Source organism: Fusarium coffeatum (genome assembly GCF_003316985.1).
Source record: "Fusarium coffeatum strain FIESC_28 chromosome Unknown BRIP53273_contig_49, whole genome shotgun sequence".
Taxonomy (NCBI): domain Eukaryota; kingdom Fungi; phylum Ascomycota; class Sordariomycetes; order Hypocreales; family Nectriaceae; genus Fusarium; species Fusarium coffeatum.
Window position 1 is genome coordinate 154306 of NW_022157846.1, and position 25306 is coordinate 179611.

At 48.4% G+C, this 25306-nt stretch overlaps 6 protein-coding genes across 6 annotated transcripts; 4 read left to right on the forward strand and 2 right to left on the reverse strand.

Annotated features, from left to right (window-relative positions):
* Window positions 1–620: 620 nt before the first annotated feature.
* FIESC28_02237 (uncharacterized protein) lies at window positions 621–1277 on the forward strand (the record flags this gene model as incomplete). The annotated part of the gene is made up of 1 exon (XM_031156387.1): window positions 621–1277. One exon carries the CDS (start codon window positions 621–623, stop codon window positions 1275–1277), a length of 657 nt encoding a protein of 218 aa, XP_031019558.1.
* Window positions 1278–1388: 111 nt separating this feature from the next.
* On the reverse strand, window positions 1389–2600 carry FIESC28_02238 (uncharacterized protein; the record flags this gene model as incomplete). The annotated part of the gene is made up of 8 exons (XM_031156388.1): window positions 1389–1607; window positions 1654–1758; window positions 1807–1895; window positions 1945–2117; window positions 2168–2212; window positions 2263–2394; window positions 2443–2532; window positions 2587–2600. 8 exons carry the CDS (start codon window positions 2598–2600, stop codon window positions 1389–1391), a joined length of 867 nt encoding a protein of 288 aa, XP_031019559.1.
* A 365-nt stretch (window positions 2601–2965) lies between these two features.
* FIESC28_02239 (uncharacterized protein) lies at window positions 2966–5420 on the forward strand (the record flags this gene model as incomplete). The annotated part of the gene is made up of 3 exons (XM_031156389.1): window positions 2966–3324; window positions 3372–4318; window positions 5068–5420. 3 exons carry the CDS (start codon window positions 2966–2968, stop codon window positions 5418–5420), a joined length of 1659 nt encoding a protein of 552 aa, XP_031019560.1.
* Window positions 5421–5594: 174 nt separating this feature from the next.
* Window positions 5595–10976, forward strand: FIESC28_02240 (DNA-directed RNA polymerase II subunit RPB1; the record flags this gene model as incomplete). The annotated part of the gene is made up of 3 exons (XM_031156390.1): window positions 5595–5966; window positions 6009–10897; window positions 10949–10976. The coding sequence occupies 3 exons, from the start codon at window positions 5595–5597 to the stop codon at window positions 10974–10976; spliced, it is 5289 nt and encodes a 1762-aa protein (XP_031019561.1).
* A 2121-nt stretch (window positions 10977–13097) lies between these two features.
* FIESC28_02241 (uncharacterized protein) lies at window positions 13098–13373 on the forward strand (the record flags this gene model as incomplete). Its single annotated transcript, XM_031156391.1, has 1 exon — window positions 13098–13373. The coding sequence occupies one exon, from the start codon at window positions 13098–13100 to the stop codon at window positions 13371–13373; it is 276 nt and encodes a 91-aa protein (XP_031019562.1).
* Window positions 13374–15438: 2065 nt separating this feature from the next.
* FIESC28_02242 (uncharacterized protein) lies at window positions 15439–16215 on the reverse strand (the record flags this gene model as incomplete). Its single annotated transcript, XM_031156392.1, has 1 exon — window positions 15439–16215. One exon carries the CDS (start codon window positions 16213–16215, stop codon window positions 15439–15441), a length of 777 nt encoding a protein of 258 aa, XP_031019563.1.
* Between the last annotated feature and the right edge of the window lie 9091 nt (window positions 16216–25306).

A 25306-nucleotide genomic window follows, 5' to 3' on the forward strand; every position in this document is an offset into this window, starting at 1 on the left:
AACGTCATTGACACATGGGCCAGGAACCAAAGGCCAGCCTTACTGAATGCGTTGCCCTTAGTAGTTTCAAGGTGCAGTCTCTATGAGATAATAGGCATCAAAACGCATACCTAAGCTCCAACTTCCGAGACTAGATTACTCGTAATAGCATTCGTAAAGGCAAAGGGGAAGAAGTTCAACATCCTTGCATCATGTCAAGACATGGAAACGATCTGAAGGGTTCGACAATATCAGCTGCATCTTCCATCTTTCAGGCAGTGACGATGTGAATGAGAACTTTAAAATTATCGGATGAATATCCAGGCAGATTTACAAGCTTCAGATTGTACTGTACACCCTTCCTCAGCAATACAATTGTGATAAATCCAGAGGTATAAGTGGTTCTCATCGCATATATCGTGATGCTTGACTCCAGGGTAGTAAGAGTAAAAGTGGACACAGACTCGATAAGACTACCAAGGGTCCGATAAGCCAGCCCCGCTAAAAAAATTCCCAGTCGCAACTCTCAAATCGTCCATGTTCCCCAACATTTCAGCCTTCGTCTAGATCTTTATTTAACGAGTCTGAGACCAAGACAACTCCCAATCTGGTCACCGAAAGGCCTTATAAATACCGATACGATGGACGCACATGCGCTACTCTCCTCTCAAGGATGGCGAGGTACCGGCCACTCCCTCCACAAGACCGACGACTCGATCGGACTCGCGAAACCTCTACTTCTGAATCGCAAAGACAATACCAAAGGCCTGGGTCAAAAACAACACTTCACCAGTGATCAATGGTGGATGAACGCATTCGACGAGCAACTTAAGGGTATCGACACTTCTAAGAAGGGAAAGGTGATACAGACCATCACCACCGGCAAGCTCAACGTTATTGAGAAGAACCTTGGAAAATACTCTGTCTATTCGACTTTTGTCCGAGGAGGATTCCTCGAAGGAACAATAGACAGGCTCAACATCAATGACTCGAGCGCAGACTCGTCGGAAACGGATTCAAGCAACCAGAAAGACTCGAGCAAGTCTGACAAGGAGAAGCCTCGAAAAGAAACCAAGGAAGAGAAGCGAGCCCGAAAAGAAGCAAAGAAACAGCGCAAGGAAGCACGTGCTGAAAAGAGAGCTGCAAAGTCTGCGCGTCGAGAACTCAAGAAGGCAAAGAAATCATCCAAATCATCCAAGTCATCGGCCGAATCTAGCGACGCAGACGAGGAGAAGCGACGGCGACGTGCAAAGAAGGAAGAAAAGAGAAGACAAAGAGCAAAGGAAGCTGGAAAATAGAGGAATACGAAAAAGCGGGAGTTTAATGGCATATAAAGCGAATTGCATATTCACGGAGTTGAGGTTTAAAACAGGAATCTTTTATGGATGATACCCCATAGATGTATATTTTTACGTCTGTTTTGGAATCTTTCCTGGCTTGTTTGAGAGAAGCCATGGTCTTCGGTCCCAAAAGTCGTCCTTGATAATGTCCACGTGTTCTATCACCACGCGAGCCTTTGCGCGGCTCTTCTTGTCCTTCTCCCGTTGCGTCTTGGATTGCTGGGCTGGCTCTGCTTGAGAGTCAATAGTCTCTGTGATGTTGTGAGAGCTGGGCTCGACAAGCTCGTACTGTTTCAATTAGTGCGTGTTTATAAAGGAGGAAAGGAGTACATACATCGCGGAAGATGACACTGCCCTTCTTGTACATCTCCGGCTCGTTGTTGTAGTTGATGGAACATTCTGAGAAGAGGATCTCATTCTTGTCTTTTGCGAGTGTACCCTTTCATACTGTCAGTGAACTCTCGGTCCAGCAGCATTCATGACTTACAGCAAGCCTCTTTTCAGCCTCTTTGTTGTCAAGACCCTTGATCTGGATCAGTGACCAGAAACTTGTGTTGTAAAGGTTGTTGATATGGCCTTGCTTGTTAGCATCGTTATTAGACTCCGAACACTATGGAGCACTTACAATCTGCTTGTCGCCAGCTCATGTAATCCCGGAGGATTTGTACACTGGGGTAGCACACTGCTCTCCCGTCAAAAGACGGCAATGGGGGAGATAGGGGGGTATCCGGGAAGTATGTAGACCAATAGTGCACATAGTAAGCAGTGAATGTCGACACGACTGTGCTGACTAGTTTACTGTGACATGGTAAGTCGAGAGTCGACTCCAGGATGGAAGACTTCTGTACCTAGCTCTTCGTTCGAACAGGGTGCATGATTTGTGAAAGACGAAGCTAACAGTAACGTCAATACTGGAATTCTGGAAAGGCTCAGTTCAACGGACCTATACTCATCACTGATGCCGTATGCGATCATGATGTCTGGTAGTTCAGTCACAATTTGCTTAGCAGCAGCATTCATGAGATCTAAAGCTCGACGATCGTTCGGCTTCTCAAAGCCGTACTTGGCACACATTCTTAGCACAGTCAGTTAAGGTCACATCGTTTAGTAGGCTCGTCTATACTTTGTGAAGCCTCTGCCATCGATGCGAACCACAATCCATGTGCTGGGCATCAAAGGATCTGTCGTCTCGAAGTTACGGACATACTCGAATCTTGAACACAATTAGATACATGTACTAGGCAGATACAGGGTTCCTGAAACGCACTTCGAGTTTGCCATTTCTGCTGTTACTTAGTGAGAAGTCAACAGTGAAAAAGAATATCAGGCTCAGAACCTGTGACTGTTGTTTGTCAATCAGAGGGGCTTTGTGAGAATTGTTAGTGCAACTTGGTTTGGTGGGGAGTGACTCAGTACCGGAAAGGGTGCCCTGGCCTTATTCCCGTGCGGCAGATAGTATCAGCCACAGTTGCTGCTTGCACACCTTCACTGGGGGTGAGGTGGGTCATCGCAGCCTTGCAGATCAACATCCACACCTACAGCACGGCTGAAGCCAAATTCAAGTCTTACACAAACATTGTCCTGACCACTGAAGGCGGGCTCATTGATCATTATATCTTGATGCTATTCTTTATAGTTTAGCCAACATGAACTTGTTACTTTCCGACGATTATCTCCTCCAGGATTACCCCGAGAACATCACGAATACGATCCGATCAGGACATGCGACAACATTGCGCTTCAACCGCCAGGGCGATTACCTGGCGTCCGGCCGAGTCGATGGAACAGTGGTAGTATGGGATCTCGAGACTATGGGAGTAGCCAGAAAATTGAGAGGCCACAATAAGAGCATCACATTCCTAAGTTGGTCGCGATGTGGGCAGTATCTTCTCACGACCTGCCAAGGATGGAAAGCTATTCTCTGGGACCTTCAGGATGGCAACCGTCTACGAGAGGTTCGCTTTCGCGCGCCGGCATATATGGCCGAGCTTCATCCATGGAACCAGTAAGGGTATTGCGACCAGTCTAACGAGCTTAATTAACATGCGCCAGCCTTCAATTCGTCGCGGCGCTTTTCGAAGAGCAGCCTGTTCTTGTCGATGTCACCGATCCCGTTGACGTAAAACATATCTTACCATCCGCACCGAAGAGATCGAATAGCGACGGCGACGCCGCATTGCGCGAGAAACAAGCTAAAGAAGACGCCAAGCAAATGACAACTTGTGCGGTCTGGAGCACCACGGGAGACCACATTCTCGCTGGCACGAACAAGGGAAAACTAAATATTATCGATGCGAAAACCTACGAAATCATATACTCGGATAAAATATGCGCAGGAGTCATTACGACAATGAGAATGACGGTGTCAGGCCGTGAATTACTTGTCAATTCACAAGACAGAATTATTCGAACATTCCGAGTGCCTAACTTGCTTGCGGAAAACCTCGATCTCGACACGTTACAGGTGCCATTGGAGCACAAGTTTCAGGACGTCGTCAACAGGCTGTCATGGAATCATGTCACATTTAGTGCTACTGGCGAATACGTAGCAGCCTCGACGTATAACAACCACGAGCTGTACGTTTGGGAGCGCAATCACGGCAGTCTCGTATGTATGCTCAAAGACCCAAAAGAAGAACAAGGAGTGATAGAGTGGCACCCAACTCGTGCTCTCTTAGCTGCCTGTGGTTTGGAAACCGGTCGCATATACATATGGTCTGTCGTGAGTCCGCAAAAATGGTCGGCACTGGCGCCAGACTTTGCCGAAGTGGAAGAAAATGTTGAGTACATTGAGAAGGAGGACGAGTTTGATATTTACGCGCAAGAAGAAATTCACCGAAGGCGACTGGACGCGGAAGACGAAGAAGTGGATGTCTTGACGCTCGACCCATCCAAGACTCTGGATGAAGACGAAAGCTTCCGGATGCCAATCCTGTTTAATCTCGGCGAGAGCGATAGTGAGGATGAATTCATCGCCGTATCCACCGGTACCATGAGACGTAGGAGTCCTGGGGAGGGTCAAAGTGATTTGGAAGAGAAACAACCCGTCAAGAAAATTAGCACGGCCAGCAGAAGGGGGCGAAAGCGTTAGAAACAGCTGGGAACAAAGAAAAGGTAGTGGATACAGGACAAAGAACAAAGTGGCCTCTGGTACATGGACGATAGGGAGCTAGAGCTGCATGGGATGGGATGATTAGCTTTTATAAGAACAATTGGTCTTTCTTTCATCCCAAGAAGAGATAGAAAAACGGGCAGTGGCATAGTAATGATAGTTTTTAATGCCGTTTGAAACTCCCCTATCAAAGACAAAGTGCTCGCATAAATAGGCACACCTATAAAGGGGAAACTCCCCAATAATGGATAGTGTCCATTGAGCTTCAAGAAGTTCTATAAGTTCAGATATATCGTGGTATTGTGAAACCAAGATTAGCGAACCGAGAAAAGAGGAAGCTTAACAGAGTCCAACCTCTGATAAAGTCGAATTATTGTTTATATTAGCTGAATACAAGTTTCTTGTACCCCTTATTAAAGTGAGAGCATGAACAATTGAGAGGTGTTTCGCCTGAGTCACTGCCCGGATCTCTAACGTCAGAGGGCGTGATTGGATCCATTAATCTTAGGGGTAAAAGTATAGGTACTTGAAAGCCTCATTAAAAAGCGCGACTGGCGGTCAAATGTCACCCATTAACTGCTTTAGTCAGCACGTGAGAACGTGGAGCGCAAGTAGCGTTACTTAACTTCCGACAAGCCTCAGGCAACACCCAGAGCTCTATGAAGTCCCAAAGAGGATTAGCGCGTGACCTGCTGCCAGCCGCTCTCAAGTCCAGATTCTTTCAGGCTTCCCCCGTCCTTCTCGCTTTAACCACGACAAACTTTGCCTACAACACAAAGTCATCACATCGCGCGTCGGGCATCGCGCGCAACTTATCGAAACAGCTCAACGACCGACATCGACCGATTGACGACATCGCCGACCGCGATTTTTCGATTTTCTGCGACTTACGAGGTGGCGGCGACGGGGGAGACCAGCCTGAGGTTCACCTAGGCCCGGTCGGCCAGGACAGGCGTTGCGGCTCATCGCCATCCAGCAATCGCATTTGAGTGCATATATCATCGAATTTCTTAGCCTTGCGCTTTTCACAAATTACTTAATCGCAAACTTTTGCACTTTTCTTCAGCTTTTCGCGTTTATTTACGTTCTGGCGCGCTTTCACACCTCTACTCTCGCTTCTCGCTCCTTTCTACTCCACGTCAGAACAACCACCAATCGCCACCATGGCCAACCTTTACTTCACCCACTCGAGCGCTCCGCTCAAGACGGTGGAGGAGATTCAGTTCGGTTTGATGTCCCCCGAGGAGATCAAGAACATGAGTGTCTGCCACATTGTCTACCCTGAAACGATGGAAGAGAACAAGACGAAGCCTCGTGATGGTGGTCTCAATGACCCGCTTCTCGGATCGATCGACAGACAATTCCGTTGCAAGACCTGCACACAAGCTATGGGCGAGTGTCCTGGTCACTTCGGTCACATCGAACTAGCGAAACCTGTCTACCACCCTGGATTTATCAAGAAGGTCAAAAAGATCTTGGAGATTGTTTGCCACAACTGTAGCAAAGTGCTAGCCGATACTGTTGGTCTCACTACTGTATGACGCTATTTGACCTTTGTATGCTAACCTCCTACTCAGAGAGATCCCGAGTTCGTTGCAGCCATCAACACTCGAGATCCTAAAGTCCGTTTTAACCGAGTTTGGGAAGTGTGCAAAAAGAAGAAGCGATGTGAAAACGACGAGCCGAAACAAAAGGACGACGAATTTGGCGGTGCAGTGAAGACTGGCCCCTTGGAAGGCCACGGAGGCTGCGGTAACGTTCAACCTAATGTCCGACAAGCTGCTTTGCAACTCAAGGCGGCTTTCGAAGTTACAGTCGAAGACGACGGCCAGAAGTCGAAGAAGAAGGAGACAACACCCATCACCCCCGAGACAGCTCACAGTATCTTGAGGAGAATCACTGAGGAGGATCTCGTCAACATGGGTCTTAACTCTGACTACGCTCGTCCTGAATGGATGGTTCTCACCGTACTTCCCGTACCACCTCCCCCTGTCCGCCCCAGTATTTCCATGGACGGCACGGGTACTGGCATGCGAAACGAAGATGATTTGACCTACAAGCTTGGTGATATCATTCGCGCCAACGGAAACGTGAAGCAGGCTATTCGTGAGGGATCACCTCAGCACATCGCCCGAGATTTTGAGGAGCTACTACAATACCACGTTGCCACTTACATGGATAACGATATTGCTGGTCAACCTCGTGCTCTGCAAAAGAGTGGACGTCCTGTGAAGGCCATTCGAGCCCGTCTAAAGGGTAAGGAAGGTCGTCTCCGAGGTAACTTGATGGGTAAGCGTGTCGATTTCTCTGCACGTACCGTCATTACAGGTGATGCCAACCTGTCGCTCCACGAAGTCGGTGTGCCTCGCAGTATCGCCAGGACTCTCACATATCCCGAAACCGTCACTCCTTACAACATCAGCAAGCTGCATCAGCTTGTTGAGAACGGACCTAATGAGCACCCTGGTGCCAAGTACGTCATCCGGGCCGATGGCCAGCGAATCGACTTGAGACATCACCGACGTGCTGGTGCCATCTCTCTCGAGTATGGATGGAAGGTTGAGCGTCATTTGATGACTGGTGATTACATCATCTTCAACCGTCAACCGTCGCTGCATAAGGAGTCTATGATGGGTCATCGTGTTCGTGTTATGCCTTACTCCACTTTCCGTCTTAACCTGTCCGTCACTTCTCCTTACAACGCCGATTTCGATGGTGACGAGATGAACCTTCACGTACCTCAGAGTGAAGAGACACGCGCTGAGGTTAAGGAGCTTTGTCTAGTCCCTCTTAACATTGTGTCGCCCCAGAAGAACGGTCCCCTGATGGGTATCGTCCAGGACTCTCTTGCTGGAGCGTACAAGCTTTGTCGTCGAGATGTTTTCCTCACCAAGGAGCAAATTATGAACTGTATGCTTTGGGTCCCTAACTGGGATGGTGTTATCCCTCAGCCTGCTATCTATAAGCCTCGTCCTCGCTGGACTGGTAAACAGCTCATCAGCATGGTTATCCCTAAGGAGGTTAGCCTGTTTAACGGTACCGACTCCAAGGAAAGCGCCCCTCTTAAGGACGAGGGCCTCTTGATCCAGGCCGGTCAACTTATGTATGGTCTTCTTACCAAGAAGAGTGTTGGTGCTGCTGCAGGTGGTATTGTGCATATCAGCTACAATGAGTTGGGACCCGAGGGTGCTATGGCTTTCTTGAACGGTGTTCAGCAGGTTGTCACTTATTGGCTTCTGAACAACGGTCACAGTATCGGAATCGGTGACACGATTCCCGATGCCGCGACCATCGCCAAGGTTCAAGTGCATATCGACGAGGAGAAGGCTGAAGTCGCTCGCTTGACAGCGATGGCTACTGCCAACGAGCTTGAGGCTTTGCCTGGTATGAACGTCCGAGCGACATTCGAGAACAAGGTTTCCATGGCTCTGAACCAGGCCCGTGACAAGGCTGGTACCACAACACAAAAGAGTTTGAAGGATTCAAACAACGCTGTTACCATGGCTTCTTCAGGTTCCAAGGGTTCTTCTATCAATATTTCACAGATGACTGCGCTTGTCGGTCAGCAGATTGTCGAAGGAAAGCGTATTCCTTTCGGTTTCAAGTACCGTACTCTGCCTCATTTCACCAAGGACGATTACTCACCTGAAGCTCGTGGTTTCGTCGAGAACTCTTATCTCCGTGGTCTTACTCCCAGCGAGTTCTTCTTCCACGCCATGGCTGGTCGTGAAGGTCTTATCGATACTGCGGTCAAGACTGCCGAAACAGGTTACATCCAGCGACGATTGGTCAAGGCTCTGGAAGATCTTTCAGCGCGCTACGATGGTACTGTTCGTAACTCTCTGGGTGATATTGTTCAGTTCCTCTACGGTGAAGACGGTCTTGATGCTATGATCATTGAGAAGCAGAAACTGGGAATTCTTAACATGTCGGACAGCTCTTTTGAGAAGAAGTACCGCCTTGATCTTGCCAACCCACCTGATTGGTTCAAGCATGACTACGAGTTCGGTAACGAGTTGACTGGTGATAGGCCTTCCATGGCTCTTCTTGACACGGAATGGGACCAACTGCTCTATGATCGCAAACGGATCCGAAAGATCAACTACGCGAAGGGTACCGATGAAATGATGCAGTTGCCTCTCAACATCACTCGTATCATCGAGTCAGCGAAGCGAGTCTTCAATGTCAAGGCCAACGACAGAAGTAACTTGCGACCCGCTGATGTCATCCCGGCGGTGCAAAACATGCTGGAGAACATGAAGATTGTCCGCGGAACAGATGAGATCTCAGTGGAGGCCGACCAGAACGCCTCCATTCTCTTCAAGGCCCTGTTGCGTTCTCGCTTGGCTTTCAAGGAAGTTGTCAAGGAGCACCGACTGAACAAGCTGGCTTTCGACCATATTCTTGGTGAACTCCAAAACCGATGGGATCGTGCTTTCGTCAACCCTGGTGAAATGGTTGGTGTCTTGGCTGCCCAGTCCATTGGTGAGCCCGCTACTCAGATGACACTGAACACTTTCCATTTCGCTGGTGTGTCTTCCAAGAACGTTACTCTGGGTGTGCCCCGTCTCAAGGAAATTCTCAACTTGGCCAAGAACATCAAGACTCCTAGTATGGCTGTGTACCTCAACACACCGCTTGCTAAGCAGGAGCAAGCCAAGAAGCTGCGAAGTATGGTCGAATACACCAACCTCCGCTCTGTCACTTCAGTTACTGAGATCTACTATGATCCCAACATCACGGAAACAAACATTGCCGAAGATGTGGACATGGTTGAGTCTTACTACATGATTCCTGACGAAAGCGTGGACCCCACCGCCAACCAATCGCGATGGCTTCTCCGTATCACTCTGGATCGACAGAAGCTCCTCGACAAGGAGATCAAGATTGACGATGTTGCTCAGCGCATCAAGGAGGAATACACTGCTGATCTGGCGGTTATCTTCAGTGATAACAACGCCGATGAGCAAGTCATTCGTATTCGAACCGTCCAGACCGGTGACAAGGACGATGATGGTGACGGTGGCCGTATGGAAGACGATGTCATGCTCAAGCGCTTGGAAGCCCATCTTCTGGACACACTTACTCTCCGTGGTGTTCCTGGTATTGAGCGTGCTTTCTTGACTAAGGGTACCAGACTTACCGAAGACACCGACGGAACGCAGCTTGCCATCAAGGACGACCCTCGCTGCACACAATGGTACCTTGATACCAGTGGTACCGCTCTGCGCGAAGTGTTGGCTGTTGACGGCGTTGACGCGACTCGAACATACACCAACGATCTATACCAGATTGTTGAGGTGTTCGGTATCGAAGCTGCTCGTTCCGCTCTGGCCAAGGAGTTGACCAACGTGTTGGCCTTTGATGGTTCTTACGTCAACCATAGACATATTGCCCTCCTTGTCGATGTCATGACATACAGAGGTATCATTTCCGCCGTCACACGTCACGGTATCAACCGTGCTGATACTGGTGCTCTGATGCGTTGTTCGTTCGAGGAAACCGTGGAGATTTTGCTTGAAGCTGCGGCGACTGGTGAATTGGATGATTGCCGTGGTATCTCCGAAAACGTCATGCTTGGCCAGATGGCGCCTATGGGCACAGGCAACTTTGACGTTCTCCTGGATCCCAAGATGCTGGAGACTGTCATCTCTGACAACTCTCGCATGGGCTTGATGGCAGGCATGCCTACAAAGAGCGGAGATGTTGAAGGAGCCGCTACTCCTTACGACACTGGATCTCCCATGGCTGATTCAGGTTACCTTAGTATGAGCTCTCCTGCAGCAGGAAACTTCTCTCCTATCCAGGGTGCTGGATCAGACACGCCTGCTGGCTTCGATACCGTATATGGTGGTGGTAGCGTTGGCTTCGGTGGATCTGCTCCAATGAGCCCCTACAACCGTGGAGCGGCCAGCCCTTTCAGCAGCACTTCTCCCACGTCGCCATTCAGTTACTCACCGACATCACCCAACATGGGATACTCGCCCACTTCACCTCTCATCGATGGTGGTGGCATGAGCCGATATGGACCGACGTCGCCTTCCTTCAGCCCGTCGTCACCATCATTCTCGCCCACGTCGCCCATGTTGCGGCCTACAAGCCCAGCCAGTCCCAGCTACAGCCCAACATCGCCAAGCTACTCTCCCACTTCGCCGTCGTCTCCTCGACACTACTCGCCCACATCACCGGCGCAGTTCAACTCTCCCACCTCTCCCAGCTACTCCCCGGCAAGCCCCAACTACAGCCCGACGTCGCCCAACGTGCATGGAGGTGGTCCAACCTCGCCATCCTACTCCCCAGCATCCCCCTCCTGGTCTCCAACATCTCCTGAGGCTTACTCCCCAACAAGCCCAACCTTCCAAAGGAGTCCCACGGTGCAGCAGTCGCCTACCAGCCCAAGCTACTCGCCTACATCGCCTGCTTTCTCTCCTCGCACGCCGGGTCCGGGGAACTCTGGAAACCAATAGTGAGTTTTGTCTGTGACATGACTGAAGAATAACAAGCTAACCATGAACAGTTCTCCCAACTCGCCCTCAAACGATTAATAGTCTTGATTGAATAATGCATACGTGGCACAGGTTGTCATTTCAGTTTTCATGGTTTTCTGGTAGGGGTTTTTATTTAAAGCATGATAGATCCACAAAAGAAGTTGGCAGGGATTATACAATAAACGAGAAAAAACAAACACAAAACCCATCAAATTGAAGGAGGTGGATGAAGTGATTCGTTTACTCTGAAAGGCCACTTGATGAAGAAAGAAAAAGAATCGATATTGATTATAAGGGGAATTCGAATTTTAATAGCTGATTTGACTTTTGATGTACACTAGCGATGGGGTGGGCGAGGGGGATAAGAGGAGATGCAATGATATATAGGTTGATGATTCAGATTGGAACCAAGACTGCACTGCACTGCACTTTACTGCACTTCACTATACATGCGCTTAGCTCAGTATGAAATTGAATTGGCTTGTTTGCCTAGCCATTTTCTCATTTGCTGCTAGTTGTGGTTGTGGTTGTGGTTGTGAAGTGTGAAGTCTGTCTTTGCTTGACCCTGTCAAAGCTTTATGATTGTATTGTTTACATAGCATATAATACACGAATTATTGTTAAAGCTGTTACATCAGTTTGTTTGGTGACTATTGCTATTGTTAGAATTCACGTCATGTAATATGAGATAAGTGTCGAGTATGAACTGTACTGTCAACACCATGCCATTGGACTTTCAGCGGTACAGTCGGTAGACAGAAACATTTCGAACCCACCTGAAGATAAGCCGTACACAATGGATTTTGGTAATCAGGGTGAAGCGCTCCACTAAGAAAGAAGCCAGGCTTTCGGTTATTTGTTAGGTGCGTGGGCTGAAGTCCGTTGGTGGAGAGAGAGACAAGGCTTCGAATAAGAGTGAGCTGAGGTGCGACAGTGTACGTATTATGTATTGTATTATGAAATATGAATGGTGTCTCTTTACACACGGGAGAGGAGGCATCCATGACGGGATTCCCCACGATCTGCAGAAGCTTTGACAGTTCCAGACCGAAACAAGATCCCCTGAGTCTTGTTTATCTTTATCTGTAGCTCCTAGGTGAGTTGTAGTGGAGCTGGTTGATAGTGTACCATGATGGCCAGATCAAGAAATATTCATGTGATTTAGATCTAGGCACGGGAGTCAAGATGTTTGCGAGATTGACTCCTGTCATCTTTTATTCTGCACGTACGATTAAAAAGCAAGGCAACGCAAAAAATGCTGCAAGACCGGTCCGTGTATGCGTGGGAGTGAGAGTGAGAGACTGGGAGAATAGAAAACCCCCACGTGTAACCAAGCGCAGTCTCAGTTGTTACACTAGCGAGCGAGTAAGACGAGTTGTATAAAACACGGCAGGTCAAGACAAGGCAGGACGCGTCGCGGCAATCGTTAAAAAAAGTGTTAAAAAAAGTGTGGCCTCTCTTTATCCATATCCCCTTGTGAATGGTGTTTGATTCAGTATCCATACCGGTTGTCCACCCGGTTCTATGTAAGCTGTCATTGGTCCACCCCAGGTTCCTCTCAAGAGGGTGCATGATAGAAGAGAAGAGTCTGGGGGCATTCCTGCCACCTCGGATGATGATACAAAACAGTGGCAAAAATAGTACAGTACCTATTCAAAGGCATGAATGAATGATGCTTCAGGTCTGAGAGTTTCGTAACAGGACGCGACGACTGTATGACGAGGGATAGTCGGTAGCATATCTGATAAAGTTGTACAGATACATTCAAAGCCAAAAAGGTAGATCAAGAAAGTGTGAGAGGGAGCGGGATTGGCGGGAGCTTGCTACCTAGTAGCTGTGACCTACTGGCTTACGATAGAGATAGAAGTAGAGAGATTCGGTGGTACGGAAGTACGGGGCTGTCGGGGTACCCCAGGGGGTGGACGATTAGTGGATATACTAGGTACTATCAAGAGGAGAGCATGGCATGTGTCTGTCTAGGTATGAGAGACCATAGACGAGAGAGAGGTAGGTTCTGAGGAAATCGTGAAAGCATAAGAAGGACGCTTCCCTCTTCTTTCTGGTCTCTCTTCTCTATCCATCAACTCTCAAGCATATCAATCTATCGACCATCTCCTCAACTTCAACCACAACTACAACAACTCTATACTATACTACTCTACCTCGACAACCACCAAAATGTCCGATCTTCCTCCTCAGAACTTCCTCCCTCTCACTCCTCCTCCCAAGTCCTCCTTCCTCTCTCTCGCACCCGCAACATCTCCTTCATACCCTCAGAAGCCCGCCGTCCGCTCCCACGCTCGTCCTTCTCCCGAGCGACGATCATCAACCGAGTCTTCAGACTCCAACAACTCTTCAGCCTCTGGCTACCGCATTCTCAAGCTTGGACCCGTTCACTGGGGCGAGCACGCTGATGAGAACAAGCGTGACTTCCATGATGTTATCCTTCACTAAGTCAAAAATTTGAACAAGTAAAACGGATTGTTTGGAAGCGAAGCGATGATTTTATTTATTTGGGGTTTCAAATTGCAATTTTATCTATCATGACCAACAACAACAACAATTTTCAACGTCACGAAAAAACAAGAATACCATTGAATGAGGAAAAAGGCAAAAAATATGCTACAAGGAACAAAATAACCCCCAGAAATCTACATGGGGTGTGAGCGAGAAAGCTCGGTTGAAAGGAACAAAAACGAATTAAACAGGAACTAGGATTAGGAACAGGCTGAACAGCCAAGTATTTCTCAATTCAATACTACTACTATCTCTCCTGCTTGATGTGCACTTCTTATCAAGTGAATAATGAATGAATTATTCGATTACTATTCTACTGTACCGGGACTTGAGTCTTGGCTGTCTTAGCACCGCAAATCACTACATACATCCTTTCCAAATCCAGAAAAGAGCGATGATCGAATTTCTGCCATTGATGATCCATTACAGTACATTACTGTACTGCTATCTTTGCGCTGTACATACAGAAAAGCGGTATGTAAGGCTGGCCTATCACCTGACGTATATGCGACACGAGCTCTGCTTGCACCATCGCCTTCTCGGTGCTATTATTCTGTGCAAGATAGCAAAGATTGTCTCTCTCTATTTGTTTCTCTGTGTGCAAAATACTACGTAGTAATGGTGTTTTTTACTTGCACATGTTTGTATGCACAGCTACACACCCTCAACCGGCATTTCATTAATTCTGGACCGGTCATGTGCCCATTCTGTAGATAGCGTCGCATTGCTTTCCCATCAACTAGGCACAATGGCAACTAAAAGAAATAAAACGAGCCATCAATAGCCGGGGCAGGCCGACCGCGCAGACTTGCTATATCCGTTTCCAACATGATCTGTTGATACACGGCCCAATCAAACCCCCAATAATCCTTCTAGCCCTTCGGTACAGTAGCTTGTCAGGGATCAGGTTCTGGTTCAGATCTCTTGTTTCTTGGGTAACACTTTCGGGAGGTGACCGAGAACGTGCATGACGTCCACAAGGGTTTTCTCCAGAATATCCATTTTCTTTTCGTCTGCTGAGTCAAGAATATCCAGTACAACCACTTCTCCCTCATTCTTCTGTGAGACTCCAGATTCAAAGTTGAAAGCAAAGTAGAGAGCACATCATATCTGGGTGGCCGATCATGGGGGCGGAGCCATGTCCGGCTTTTAGTTTAGCTTGTGTTATGGTTATGCCACACTGTCACAGAGCAGACAAGATGTGCGTTCCTCTTCTTTCATAGTGACAGTATAGTGATAAAGGCAAAATCACAAGCAATCAATCAATGCATCAACCGTCAGCCTCAGCTTATCGCAAAGTCGCCATCGCTGCGTTGATACCATCCTGGAAACTCTAGATTCCAGACCAATTGCGGGGAAACGGCTCCAGCTCCAGCATCAGCTTCGCATGCTGAAAAGAAAAAAAGTCAATTCCAAAACGAATCATGAGACATCAAAATACGTCATTCCTCATTTAAAGCTCGAGCTCTATGCCGTACCGCGTGACCTGTCCCGTGTCTGGTCTCCTGTTTATGCGGTGATCGCTCGGGGTTCCGACTCGCCAGGTTTCGGGGATATCGAGGCTTTGAGAAGGGCAAGAATAGCCTTGTTTCAGTGGGTAATGCCTTGTGCTTCAGTAAACATTCAAAACGTGAATAGGATTTGAGTTGTAGCGAGATTACGGTCAAGCCCGAGGATGCTCGGTTTGACAGCATTGCCAAGACGGGACACCAGATGCTCATCCCACGCTGATCTACCAATGCTGATCTCGCAGCTTGATAACTTTCGTGCCAGCAGCCCAGCACCTTGAACGTTGATCGCAAAGACAACTGTCAGACAATCGCAGTACACCCTCTTGCACGTAGAAAGCCACTGCACATCTCGGCTTCTGTGCCGCCTCTCTCCGTCCATAATCAACGGCCGCCACGTATCAAACACACCCTCAGCTGGTATCAGATGTGCCACAAGTTCAAGAGATCAGCTTGATCATCTTTTGATGAAATGGTCTGGTATTTGATGACATTCACCACTTCTTCTCCGTCCCAATGACAGTGATCTCCTTCCTCTCAGGATCAACGAGCCGGATTATCTCCCGCCACTCAATCTCTACACACCGTGATCGTTCCCCTTCCGGCCCCGGGTATCCACCTTCGGCTCCGCATCCTCCGGAATGGAACCGGCACCAGGTCTTTGGATGCTGAGCGTCTACCCAAAGTTGCGCTGATATCAGATACGGATCTGCCAATACTCGTAGCAGCCCTTCCAGAGGTGGTCGAGCAAACATCTGCATGTCCTTCTCGTGCTTCACAGGCTGGAAGCACATTGGCGTTCTCGGTTCAGCGGGAGTGCGCACCCAAATGGTGAGATAATCCATCCTTCCCTGCACGGCCAGCTCTGTCAGCAACGGCACCACATCCGATCCGAGCCACCCTCTAAGCCGGTCAATCCTTAGCTCCAATCTCGCAATCCTACGCAGTGCACCTGGCGTTGTGAGCAGACTCGCTCGGCCGGGAAGTCTCTCATCGGCTCCGGAGGGGACGGTCTGCAGTTCTCTGCGGATGTGCTGCGCATGAGGACCCGTGGCATCCAGTAAGAACTCGTTTCCTGAATATAGCAACGGTGCAGCGATGTTGTGTAGTGCTGGATGAGAGAGCAGAATGGGTAGAGGATCGATGGGTGATGGAGTACAAGGACAGAGCTGAATAGGCGTAGAGCTTGTGACAAGTGGTTTAAGTATGAGACTGAGGATATCCACGGGCAAGTCGAGGAGGTTGAGCGCGTTCACTTCGTCGGTTGCCATAATGATTCGACAGTCAATCTGATGATGAGTAGATCCTGGTGTTGAATGAGTTCCATCTGCTGAGCGCTCCAAGACAGTGTCGCATGCTGTTGTCGATAAATCAGAGAAATATGTTCCATTCGAAACTTTCAACCGGAGGTTAAGTCGAATTGATTCCGAGATATCGCTGAAGCTGAAGCTGTCTGGTTATGTTGCAAGGTCCAAATTGAATCTCCAGGTGGCGGTTGAGCAGTGCAGCATGCATCACCATCGATATAAGTGGGGCTCTTTCTGTAGAGCTTCTAGAAATTCACCTAAATAAGGCAGGAACTCCTGGATCTGATAAGATAAGTTGACTTCCTTTCCTGACACTGGTAAAGAAAGGCCCTTCCTTCTCTTTCAGCTCAATATGAAGCCCAGAAATCCATGTCCAATCTCTATTGTCACCCGGGCTATCCTTCATCTTTCCAAAGGATCAACTATGCCCCCAGAGGTCGTCTCCTTATGGCTCTCTTGTCTCCCCAAGGTTCTTTGTGTATTTCAAAGGACAAAATAGCCTCTATTATTCAGAGAAGAGTTTCTATGTACTAGAATGAGTAATGTGGTGCGGTGACAACCGTGGGAGTCGTCCCTCCTTGGCTGCTCCCCACCTCTACGAGGGCTGTGGTTGCGATTCTTTCTAAGAGAGTACTTTCGCTTTTAACAGATGACTTCGCTTACTACAGAGACCACTTGGCCTAGCATAGGATGCCTCAACATCACGGTGTCAAGAAATGTTCTTCCAATAATATTGAACATCTTCAGCGTATGCCGAACCCCTAAACCGGAACCCAAGGGCAATGCAGATCTTGGAACAATGACTTCAGGAACGCCTGGTAGGATTTAAATTACTGTCGAATAGCTCCGTTGGTACAGAAGTTTTGGTTCCACGGGAGACGTTTCTTCGTGAAAACAGGGGGACTGAACGTCGCCGAGTTCAAGCTACCCCCGGGACACACACCACTCAACAAGAATGTGTCTGTGGAGCAGCTAACCTCTTCAGACATGTCCGAAAAGCAAATTTGTGTTGAAACACCATCTTATGAGCCAGGTCGCCGAGTAGACAGACTCTCAACTCCGATAATAAAGTTACATCAGTCCCTATGAAACCACAGCGAGACAGATGCCGACTGCGAAACGCCTCTAGTGTCTCGAGCACAATGATCCTAAAGCACTCCAGATGAACACTCGCTTCTGTTTGATAAAACCACCTTATATTGCCGAACCCCAAGTTCCAGTTCGGGTATTAGATCATCGATAGCTACGTCTAAACGAACAATTCCTCATCTCAATGAGAATATTTGTGTCCACGATATGTGGCTGGAATATTATAGTGAAAAATACCCACGTATATTCGTCCCAGTGTGTTGCAGTAACGGGATCAGAATCTTATCCGCAATGGTGTATTATTATTGTTTGCGTATGAGTCGTCTTGGGGGCATCTCAGGGGTATACCAATCTGTTTGCCTCTCGTTAGCACGGCATCCCAGCAAAGACTCCGTTACTATCTTAACACAAACAAAAGATGACCTTTGGGATTTGTACCCTGTGGTTCGAATATCCCGTACATTACCGTGAAAAGTTTCTCCATTCACACTTCGTCGTGAAGCTCATAGAGCTTGGGGTCTTCACTGGCTCTTCGAAACTATCAGATCCAGTCCAGCCTCATGAGTATTAAGAAAGTGTATAAGCTGTCTAGACTCCTGAGCCGACACAAGACGTAGACACTTGTAGCCAACAGTTACCCTGGGCAGGATGCAACAAATTTGTGCAGTGATGACCTTCGAGTGCAAAACAAGGACAACCTTCGTACCCAAGAAATGATTGCACTATCTCATTTAGATAGCTACCTCCAAGACAGACTTCCACAAAAGGACGACCCAAAGTCAAGTATAGGACAATGTGTCCCCCTTCTTGGAAATGCCTCAGACAGGCCTCAGACTCTGCTGCAAGAGCAAGAAAGATGCGGTCAGTCTGATGGCATGACTCCGTTTTGGGAACTTGACCCCATGATACGAGAGTTAGAACGAGAGCTGGTTGATGGCAGCCCATGAATCCATGACCCCGGGTTGACAAAGGTGAACACAATCACATCGTAGCCCCTGTTACCGGACAGGGCGAAAGATGACATTGACTTTGCCTCGAGTTCAGAGAAATTACAGTAACTGTCAAGACTATAATGACAGATTTAAATCATGATATGATTGAACGTAGCTTCGACATATGTGATATTGATTATAACTCAGAATATGAGGCGGTCTGCTCCCCCCTGTGCAGCCTGATAACTGCACCATGAGAATGGCTCACCCCAGTTTCTTTCGCGTCTATGCTCTTTCGTTTTCTTTGTCATTCAAAGACCATCCTGCAACCCTTTGACGCCATGTCGTCTTTGGGTTGCGACCGGGGTTGAGCAATAAACGTTGGTCAGCCAATAAGAACAACTCCTAAGCGCCGCCGTTACAGCAATCTGTCGCTAAACCCTACGAACCCTGGGTAAGTTCCAGTAACTTGGTGCCTTGAATCCATTTTCTAGGTTTTGTAATTAATACCATTTGTTAATCGTAGACGCGCACTCGCGCGTCTTGGAATATTCTACCAATTCGGTAGGGAATTTGGCGCAACACGGTGGGATCATCGCGGCAGCATACATCAGCCCAAAAGTAGGGCTGAATGTCCAAATCCAGTCAGGAGAACCTGGCTTCTTTGTAATAGGAGTTTGTTTCTTTCCGTTGGGCCGTGCCGTCGTCATGAACGGTCAAAGCTGTGATGATTACTCGGTTCTACCAAAGTGACGGTGTGGGTGTAAGTGAGCAGCAAATGCTGCACTATAATCACTTTGATCACCAACAAGAGCTTTGTTACGTGGACTAGTTCGGGGCATCCATATTTCTTCCGAGTAGATACAAGTTTCCTGCACCTGGTCATGATGACCCCGACTGATGTGCTCGGAAGCAGGGACCCTGTTGCGCCAATATCAGAGCAAGTTTGAATTCGCAACATATGCACGTCGGCAAATATGTGTCTTCCTTAAAAGGTAAAGAACCAACACTGAACAAGGGCTCCGTTTGAGGAGCATATAGTGATGTGTATAAGTGAGGCTAGTCTTGTCTGTGCCGTCGTGTGCCTCGATATCAGCCGAGGGGTGAGAACATTAGGGGTTGCCGAATCCATACTACGTTCTTCTGCGTCTGTTCATCTCGATTGAGCATTAAACAGTGACTCATAATTAGCTAGTTACTGGAGCCACTTCGCATGCAACTTGTTGGATTGTCGTCGTCTGATGAGAGACTTGTTGGACGATCTCAATCGAGCTTGCAACTCGTATTACCCGCATCCGGCAGAGGTCCAAGTTGGAAGGTGTAGTGCAGGTAGAGTGTAATATTAATCACTTGACTGATACGCCATGTGCCAGGGGATTCCACCTGGGTCTGGAGAGACAGATGCATGATAATGGCTGCGTGTCGTCACTCCAAGTCGGACCGCGGCCGACCGAGATTATAGTTCGTACATAGGCCTGTCGAACCTTCTCATCGACTTCTAGCAACATTGGGGGCTGTGGTAACAGTTGGGTCGCAGAGTTGGCTGCATGAGGCTTTCCGACGGGAAGATCCTAGGGCCGCAGATGGAAGCCATACAGACCAACACTATCGGCCGAGGATTCAAGGGGCTACCAACACTGAGAAGCAAGCGGTCAGACTCGTAGAGAGAATCACGACTGTAGTCCATAGGGAAAGATCGGAGAAAGATACGCCAAGGGTCGGGGAGAGTGTGACGACGAGAGTCTATTGCATGTTCATCTAGTGTATTGTCCACATGATGTTGAACTCCGGGGGCTCATCCGGCAAGCAAAGTACCAAGAGGCGCAAGGTTCAGGAGATATTTGCCGCAGTAAAGCAACCCAACGCAGCCCAAATCGACCCAGACCGTCGAGTATAACAACGATCAAGGGGCGTAGACGCAGCCGCAGAAGGAGGTAGACGCAGCCGCAGACGCAGACGCAGAAGCGAAAGCAGTAGTAGGCGCAGTAGTAGCGGAGTTTGTCTCGTACAAAGTGGATCAGCCGAGGATGAGCGCAGTCCAGGGACCAACAACCGCGTTGGAAAAGCGCCCCTGAAGCCAAATAGTCAAGTTATTGCTGGTGTTTTGTTGTCATGGGTTGATGTTGGGAGGCGCGTTGCCTTGGGATGATGTATGTGAAGACAAGGTCAGGTACAGCCGCGCGCCATCACACCCAACCTGAGCTGCAGGAAACGGCAGGGGTCAGTGGACCCATCTGGAGAGCAGGCAGGGGTATGGAACTAAACACTGTGATAAACGCGGGACGCTAGGCAGACTCTACAGTGTGAGTTCGAACACAGTTGCACTCCAAGCAGCAACCTTCAAGCGCCTCTCGACAGGGATCGTGCCTGCCATGGCCAAGCTCGGCCCAATCATAGTAAGGCAGGTCTTTGTAGTAGGCAAGAACTGATTGAGTTGAAGCCATCGGACCTGCTTTAGCAGGAACGACGGGAAGGATGAATAAGGCAGCCACGCAAAGTATGTACCGTAGGAAGGTGTTCTAACTGCAAGGTACACGGCTATTCCTTTGATCATAACTCAGCCTACAACGGCAGTTCGTTTTTTCCACTTAACCAACAGTCTTCAGGTCGTCTTTATCCTGTTCTGTCCTCTCCTATCCTATCCTGTTGATATTGGTCCGCCTCGGCATCCATCATCGCTTGATGCAAAGTCAAGTCACACACCCCCGCGGCTGTTCGATGAAGATCCCAAGACCCAGAATGGACAAACAGGCATACAGACTAGACTATTGCTTGGACATGGCATGATATGGCACAGCACAGCATGGAGCATAGCGGGATAGTGCAACGCAGAAATCACAGCTCAGTCACACTTGTCAATAGCGAGAACGGTATGGTCAAGCACAACCATGTGTGACAAACCTCGGCCGTCATGCATCGAGTCATGCAGCAGCGCGGAATTGTATGAAGTTATCCCAGACGACATGTCTTTCTTTTCCGTATGCATCACCTATTAGTCGGCAGCAAGGTTTATACAATACCTTATGTGGGGAAGAGAACAAAGAGACCTGGACCAAAATCAGGAATGAGGTCCGTTTATATGGAGTCAGTATTAGTACTACCCACGATATGCGGTTGGCTGCGCGGCTTGCGCTTCGCTCGACGATCGCCGCGGTCACTTCTAGTATCAGGAACAGCCGACACACGCTTCTCGTGATATCTACGTAGTAAAGTCTTGTTGGCTTGCCGCGATTATCTTCATGGCGTGCCTTCAGCGGTCCGCGCGCATGAGTAGGCCCGTCTACCCGCGTGTAAACCTTCCGAACGCCTTCTCGATGAGGAAAAGATGCAAAAGAGCAACAACGTTACCTTCACCCGCCGCGTCAATCTCGGGAGAAACTTTTACACTACACGCGCGGATTTTTATTCACATGGGTCGTTATCATTGCAACACTGCATTACACAGCACTATCAACCCCTGATGGTGTTGAGATGGCCAAAGCCGAGAGGCTGACGCCCATTCTGCACACTTTCTTTGTTCGCATCAAACACGGCTAGTACCTGATCCTTCAACCACTTCAACCCCAGAACGACCCTACATTCTGTGGACTATCTAATCTACAAGGGGATTAATCGTCTTCTTCGCGGATCATGTGCAACATCCGCTGGGTCCACAAGGCGTTTAACGCCTCCAACGCCTCTCGCGTTTTAGCTTGGCCAAGGAACAAGGGATGATGGCAGAAACCCTACCAACAGACACTTCTAAGAAGAAATTTTCCTCTAGATGTGCCGGGAATCAAGCTGGGATGTGACTTGCTCGGGGCTGAAGAAAACCCCGTCAGCAATAATTGCCCCTGCACTGGGATAGCAAGTTTGATCAGCTATTCGATATGAGCCCGAACTTTGGTCTCTTGCCTTTTTTCAACATACAACTTCGCCAAAACATTTCTATTAGTCTTCGCGGGCCCATAACACTAAACTTGGACAAGAAACCTATCTCCTCATGATGATCCTAGCGATGCATGGGGATATGAGGGCCCGCATTCATCAATTAGTAGGGCAAATTCTGTGGCGTCATGACACAAGCCATAAAACCCGTGCCGTTGTTGTTGGTTAAATGTATTGGACGGAATTCGACAGCGGGAGAGGCATTGAAAAGATGGTGGGCTGAGAAATATACCTGTCACGTCCATGTGGCAGCTGCAAATAAGACAACTTCGGCAAATTCTTCCACGGTGTTGCTCGTGCAAAGAGCAGACGTTGGGTCTAAGGCTCCTTCAGCGGGACTAATGGCGAGCTTCACCGTTCATGATGATGATCAATCCGTGTACTAGCAAGGAAGATTACGATCTTTGCCGCATGGTATCGATTACGGATACAGGGATTCGGTTGATATCAGCTACTGGTCGCCCACGCCTCAAGCACTGAGCTGATAAATAATAACCCACTATAGATTCCAAAGCACGCTGTGAGCTTTACACAGATATATCACAGAAAAAAGTACATCTAGCTGCCATATTGTGCGGCTATTACGCTCACGAACGGTAGTTAGTCTTCAGCGAAGCAGGCTGATAACCAACAAGTACATAAAGAGATCGAAACAACTGGTCCTTCAGGATGCGGCCACAACGTTGTCGACAAATGGAAAGACGCATGATGGTGGTCACCCCTCAATGCAAAAGAACACATCTGTGAAGTGTGGGTGCACGATGCCCCATCATACAAAGGGCCCCATTGAACCTAGCAAAGTTCGCACACCTCCGGTTGTAAGAAAAATTCCGAGTAGGGAAGATATCACTTCTTTCTTCAGATGAGACAAAATATCTCAACTGTGAGGCTGTCCAAATTCTACTGGATTAGATTCCATGGTGTTGTGGGTGCGAACTCAAAGTTCAGGATAGTCCTCAGAGCTTTCTCCTTCGACTATCATGATGCAAAAAGTTTCAAGAAATCAGAGCTGCCAAACATCGAGCGAGCGACCTCCAATGCGGTTGGTCTTGTTCAAAGCCCCTTTGTGGACTGATGTAGCTTGACGTAAGTCGACCCTTGGACCAGCCCGCCGACAGAGCGTGGTGTTGCGGCACACAAACTACTACCTGATTTGGGGCTCGGAAGTTATATCTCACTTGAACAACTTGATTGTCTCCTTTTCCAGAAATCCCCTCGTCTGGATTTTGCAGTTGTTTGCGGGGACCTGAGAGCAAGGGCCGAGAAGTCAGAGAGGAGAGGAGTGAGTGCCTAACAGCCAGCACCAACCCACACCCCCCTCCAAGCCTCACCCCCTGGCCGGGCCAGGGCCAACTGACTAGGTAGTCAACCAACCATCCTACCTATCTAAGCAACCCAGCTCCTGGTCTTCAACACCGGGGAAGTGCAAACAGGACCAACAATCGATTTTCCTTGCTATCATTGTGAGGGTTATTTCGACTTTGACATTGTGGGATCTCCAAGACACCTGTGCACATCACGTAGTGTCATGGACAGCAAACTGCCTTGTTCTACCATACTCGTTTCCAAAGCCTCGGGACGGTTTCACCAGCTATATAAAGTCCAAGGACATCTGGCTTCATTTCGATCATCACAGCTCAGACTCAGCAGCGATTCATTCCACAGCTATCACCTCAACTATCTATACTACTACAACAACAACAACCCAAGAGTTTCTTTACACTCAGATCTCTCAAAACCCCAAGCTTCCAATACATCTTCTCAGTGTCGAACTTGACAAAGTCTATCACGGCAGCCAGCCTATTTTTTCCAAAAGATACACAAAAACACATCCGTCGGCACTCGTGCAACCCAACACTCTTACAAACCTGTCGGATCACGGCTGTGAACTATCCGTCATCTGTTAAGAGTAACTTCAATTTTAACCAGACCATCCTCGCACAAGGCAGAAGGTCTCTTATATATTGAAGCTCGCTCCAGTATCAACGTACTTGGAGTCAACAACGGTTACCTCAACACATATCATCACTTTAACACGAAATCGCCAGCAACCATGTGTCAGTGGAAGACTACCCAGGTGTGGACCAAGTGCGGCTGCCAAAAGGTCGATTACTCTCCCAAGCCTGGCAGTAGCTGCTCCTGTGGAAGTGTCACGGATCAGGGCACTACAACTTGGGAAGGCTACTGCAACCTCCCTAGCTGCCGCAACCCTCCTCGGGCTTCTTAGTAGGTTGGTATTTGGGTTTCCCTTTAGAGCGAATCTTTGAGGTACAGACAACTAATCAATGACCATTGATAGTGATCCGCGCTACCCTCGAAGGAAGGGGGAGAAGCTATGAGCAGACTACTGGATCTGCAAGTGACTAGTCAGGACAATCAGGGCAGAACACGACATTGCGGGGGATTTCTTACTTCTTTCTGGACTTATACTTGAATCCCTAGATGGACCGTTGTATCCATGGAGTTGTTTGGCGACAAACTTGAACTCCCAGAACAGCACAGAAGAGAGGGTGATGCAGTCAGTCATTTCCGAGGGTTTAGGTGGAAGGTTCCAGGGCCATTCATGTTTCTTCTATATTCTATCTATCTACTCTCATTGATAGTTTTCAATTGCATTTGAACATTTGTTTCTCGAATCACATATTGGGCACGAATTGATGGATGGATTCTTTAAGAAATAAATGTCTTTGTTGAATAAGCATGGGATGGGGTGTAAATGCGGGGGTATGTGTAGTAATTGACGGGGATCCCATGCTGTGGTGGATATAGGCGAGATTTCAAGGGACTGGGGTTGTCTCGCTTATTGTGTTAACCTTTTCTTTTATTTGGTGGCCAAATGATGAGCACTGGGTATTATTGATGTTATTATTGTTACTCGTACCATATCCCTACGTTCCATTGTTTTTGACTTGCTCTGCTCTGGTCTTGTCTGATCTTGGGGCCATGATTCTTCTTCGATCTTTAGTTGAAGTTGATTCAAGTTAAGTTAGTTAGGTAGTCTAGATACAGTAGTTTGAGTCCCCACTCATCCTTGTGGCCTTATCTGCGACCGCCTACGCCACGCTACGCCACGGCCAATTCAATCACGGCCATGAGGATGGCCCTAC